Source organism: Loa loa (assembly GCF_000183805.2).
Source record: "Loa loa unplaced genomic scaffold supercont3.197, whole genome shotgun sequence".
Taxonomy (NCBI): Eukaryota; Metazoa; Nematoda; class Chromadorea; order Rhabditida; family Onchocercidae; genus Loa; species Loa loa.
Genome location: NW_018108377.1, coordinates 1,970 through 7,409, shown reverse-complemented (window position 1 = coordinate 7,409; position 5,440 = coordinate 1,970). Strand labels below are relative to the sequence as shown.

Below are 5,440 nucleotides of genomic sequence, written 5' to 3'. Positions count from 1 at the left end.
GCTCTAGAAGAGTTAGAAAAAAAATGTCATCTGAGAGAGAATTTGTAATTTTCGTTTAAAAGTGAAAAAGGTCAAGAATGGAAGTATTAAGATCGTATTGCTAAGATAAGTTTATCTTCGATAAGATAAATTTGAAACTTTTTTTCTTTTTTTGTGCCCAATTTTTGAGGTCAATGAACCAAATTTCTACAATTCATTTATTGATCTTCCAATCGATACGTCAATCATCCGGTTGAAATTACGGAATGAAAAAGATAGTAAAAGTGGAGCAGAATAGAATATAATTGGATTGAATGGAAAAGATAAAACAGGACGGAAAAAAAAATGGACTAGAAGGAAGAGAAGTATGAAATAATGATAACTAAATAATGCAAATAATCAACAATTAACTAATTAATTAGTGATTAATCAATCAATTACTGGATTAGTTTTTTAAAGTTTTTCTGCTTTCTGTTTCTTCCATGAGAACATTTCTCTATAATTTACTATTGATCGGCTTGATTTTGAAGTCAGTGAACTTGGCTTGATATCAAATTTATGTCATAAATGTTGATTGAAGGATGACTAGAGCAGAATTTCCAAAATTCAGGCAATTCAAGAAAGAAGATTTTACCGGATCAGTGTTGGATTAAAAAGAAATCTGGAGACATTTGGGATAGAATCTTCTCAATTTGAAATGGTGACAGGCAACACATGACCATTTGTCAATTTTCCAGAAAATGATCTTTTTATTCTTCCTTATTTTTAAACACTTTCTGTTAATTCTATTCATATTCCTCATTAAATTAAATATTACAATTTTACGAAATTGTAACATTTCTGCAAGGAATGAGAAGATTACGAATGAAAAAAATATAGAATGTGAGGGATAAACATTCTGAAATTTAGAAATGAAATTTAATAAAAAGAATAAAATGGTCATACCGGTGTAGGTAAATGCCTATCAGAGAATTACGGAAACGGAATCTAAAAATTTTGAGGATGAGGGAAAGAAAAATTAGATTTTAAATTAAATGAGTAAGGATCATATTCCTGCACGTCATTCTTTCATTTCAACTTTTTTTTCTTTTTTTCATTTCAATTTGTGATGTGTGACAAGTAGTTGGACAAATATTCTTCGATTCTTTCATTAAATATAGTGAATGACATTTTTCAAATCATTTAATTTTTTTTTTAAAATTTACAACTAAAAGATTTCTCTTTCAATTTCCACTTCACCGAATTTCAAAATTGGTTAAACAAAAAGGGCGCTAAAAATGATGATCCTTTTTATCTTCATCCTTTGCATATCATTTCCCTCCAACTTTGAGAGGAATAATTCAAATCAAATTGTATTTTGGTAAATTGTCAAACTAAAGAGATAGTGGAATAGTCTGAAGGAAAAATTGACAGATCATCGAAACAGTTGTTAATTTTACTCCAAAATCATTATTACTACAACTTATGACCATTACCGCCAAAATATCAAATTTCAATATATACATGTATATATATATATGCATCGAAATTTTTAAATTTAAAAGAATAGTGGACAAACAAATCGATGGACAGATTGAAAAACTATATGTGAAAGGGAATGAAATACATCATCAAAAATTACACCATAATTTAGCTTAATAATTTACTTATTTATTTGATTTAATAACTTACTTACTCCTTTACTTACATACCTAGTTAAGAATGCTTAATAAGTATTTTTATAAAATCCTTCTAATACCATACGCTGCTTACTATTCAACTTTTTCAGTTTACTCGATTCAATTTATAATTAGTCAATTATGCATATAATATGCCAATTGTCATTTCATTTTAACAAATGACAATTGTCATTTCATTTTAACAAATGATATTTCTTTATGCTTTAAAGCTATCATGTTTATTAAGAAAGAAGAGATGTGTAATAATTCTCGACTTTTGACATCATTACTTTCAACAATTTCTTATTTTTGATTATTTATAAAATTCTTATGTAAACAGTAAAAAGTTAGGAGAGAAATTTGAAGAAATATTTTAAATTCATAAAATAATTAATGAAAAAAAAGAAAAAAAACTTGCCAGCATTGATCAATTGTCGTGGTTTTAAATTGATATAATCATTAGCAAGAAGTAAAATTGGCATTAAAATTTCAATAATAATCACTTCTTTGCGCATTCTTTCCACTAATCCTTCCCGTTTGTTGCTAATTTTTCTTGCATTTATGAATAATTCAAATTTACCAATGAATCACCATTTCTTCTTTGTATATAACAGTGATAATTTTCAATGTATCATTTTCATTTCAGTTAGTAATTAATGAATTTGAAATCTGAAATACGAACATATTATTAATTATGATTGAAATGATTCGCATACGTTAGTTAGGCTAAACGATAATTCATATGAAAAGTTAATTATTTGATTCAAACTTTACAAATCTAAAATCACTTTCATTCTTATTTCATAGCTTTATATTATTAGCGCAAAAAAAAAAAAAAAGAAAAAAAAAGGGACAGACAATTACCGCCACATATACATCTTTTTTCATTAAATTAATAATTCCTTTGAAATTATCGATAATACGGAAATTTATGACAGAATTTGATGTACCGGAAAAGATAGATTAAAATGTGATCATAGATAAATTTTAGTATTCCTGATAGATAGCCAGTTATCACCACAACAATCGATGGAATTATTTCAGGAAATAAATAAATGGCCAGCCTTAGATGCATGTTTCAGATGAATAAGTCAAATGGATGTGTTTCAAAATTTCATGGATTAAAAATTTGCTATCAAAATGTTGTCTCAAGAAAATATCAAAAAGATAGTGGGAAATGTTTTCAGGATTTGTGTTATTCTCATTTCTCTCCTTGCAACCGATTTGATTGACCTTATAGATTTCATGGAAAAACAAATTTCCGGAAGCTTCAAAAGTGTTGTTAAAAGGAATTATTAAAAATAATAAGCTAAGTTAAAATCCGTTGACGGGAACACTAACCAAACCGGAAGAAGATTCAACCAAAATTCACTCATTCCCCAGAGAATGTCATTTGAGCATGAGTCAACCATTGGTCGTTAAGTGCGAATGATGGATGGAGTCATTAAGGAGCAACTGATTACATGACAATAATTGGACAATTGCGCCATTTTTTTTTCAATTCTAACATAAACAAGTTTTAATTTAATCAATTCCAATTTAAACTTAATTTAATTAAAATTCGCTTTCAAAATGCACAAGAAAGTAATGCGACAAATGCAATTATAATCAATTCCTCCTTTACCTATCTGATATAAATCGGAAAAAGATAATTATCCTTTTCCGTTTTCTAGAGAGAAAAATCTTCCGGTGTTTGATTCAGTACATTAACTATTCATTCCGTCAACCATTTATCCGTCCATTTGCTTATCCGGTAATGTAACTCAGAGTTATGAATTATCTAGAAAAATCATTTCTTGATTCTATTTCTTTCCAATTCCAAAGCATTAAAACTCTATGTTGTGAAGCTCCATTTATTTCTTCCTGCACTTTCGCGGGAAATCATTTAATCCGATGATCCCAACGAATAACTTAAATATGATAGTTTCATTGAGTGAACTTTGAACCAATACTTAGAAGAGTACCTAACATCCTTTAGAGTGTAATTCACTTATCTAAACTGATAGTAATTTTTAACAATCAAATGACACATTATTAGGAAATGATCGAAACACTTAGATGATCTTATCATTTAAACATATCATTCTATAAATCTTCAAACAGTAATTAGGTTTAAATGTAACATAGCAAATAGACGACGACCCATTGCATCATTATAAATCATGATTAATGATGTTGCACTTTGATCGCTATCACCCCACTATCACCATCGACGAGACCTATCATTGGCCCTTATCATTTACAGCTACCCTTCCTTTATCACCAATCATATTGTCCTGCTTAAATTATGTTTAATATTTGAAAAGATTTAAGCGAAATTTTGAAATCCAAGAAAAAGAAAAAAAGAAGTGAAGGAAAAAAAAGAAGGAGGACACGTGACTAAAATGACCGAAGTATGCCAAAGAAAACATCATAGCTATAGTAAATGATGGAAGAAGTGTACTGGTCATCCTTTGTCTATCGGGTCAGAAGTGACCATATATCCTCATCTTCCCTTGTAATGATCAACCAGAAGAGCAGCAAGAGTAAATGGGGAGGAGATAGCATAGCATATCTGCATTTGAAGAATTGAAGAAAATGAGGGCGGCTAAAAGAGGGTGTTATTGATGTGGACAGAGTTGATTGGGGTCATTATTAATGAGATGAATTATGATGTGATATGATATGATATGATATGATAATCAGAATAGATAGATAGGAATAATATTATCTTTGTGATATCTTTCCCTTTTTTCCTCTCTCTCTCTCTCTGTCTCTCTTTCTCTCAGTGTTCTTTACCCCGCTAGAAGTAGAGGTTAGTTGACCAGCTTTTTCCTCCAAAAATAGCTGTATCGATCGATTATGAACTTTCCAAACCTCATTATACCTTAATTGCTACTTTGTGCTTTACCCGCATATCCCCGCATATCCTCGCATTTTCCATTGACTAATACAAATCGATAAAAAATATTTGTTAATTTTAACTTTTAAATTGCAATATTTACTCTACATGTAATTGATTATTTGCGCCTTTTTCAAAATGCTATATAAATTCTGAATATATTTTCAAATATTTCAATTTCTATAAATGTGTCATTCGAATGACCACTAACTGATAATTACCAATTGTAAAGGTCAAAGTTGATCATTAATTTTTGCATCACTTATTGTGTTGCAAAAATGTTAACTGAAACAACAGTTGGAAAATAAGAAATGGTAGACCTAGGCCAATTATCAAAGTATTGACCTTCAAAGGACTTAAGGACTCTTTTCATCATCATTTATTCTTACTACACACTCAATATGAGTGTGATTTTATCAACCTATAACTTTCACGAGAATAGCACTAACATGGTGGCGGTATTTGTAGGAAGGATAATTTTGGGACCACATGAGAATGAGACTAATCTAATGGCACTATTTATGGGAAGGATAATCCTGGAAGAGCACAAGAATGGGACTAATTTAATGGCGCTATCTGTGGGAAGGATAATCCTGGAAAAGCACAAGAATGGGACTAATCTGATGGCGCAATTTGTATTGAGGGAAGAAATTGAAATTATTAGTTTTTAAGAAGAAATACATCCCAAAGTTTATCAATTAAAGTGGAATTTCAGTTTTTTTCTTTTTTTTTTGGCAATTAAAAATTGGCGGAAATAAATATCAAATAGATAAACGCCTAAATTTAAGAAATCTTGAAAAAGAAAGTACAATGTGAACAGATAAAAAAAAGTACACAGAAAACTAAATACATTTTTCCAACTTATCGATTAGAATATCACTTTGTAACGTTGGCGGAAATGACAGCGATGACATTAAATATG

At 29.4% G+C, this 5,440-nt stretch overlaps 1 protein-coding gene across 1 annotated transcript; it reads left to right on the top strand.

The window, feature by feature from the left end:
- Positions 1-4,065: 4,065 nt before the first annotated feature.
- Positions 4,066-5,189, top strand: LOAG_12262 (hypothetical protein; the record flags this gene model as incomplete). Its single annotated transcript, XM_003147776.1, has 2 exons — positions 4,066-4,162; positions 4,987-5,189. The coding sequence occupies 2 exons, from the start codon at positions 4,066-4,068 to the stop codon at positions 5,187-5,189; spliced, it is 300 nt and encodes a 99-aa protein (XP_003147824.1).
- Between the last annotated feature and the right edge of the window lie 251 nt (positions 5,190-5,440).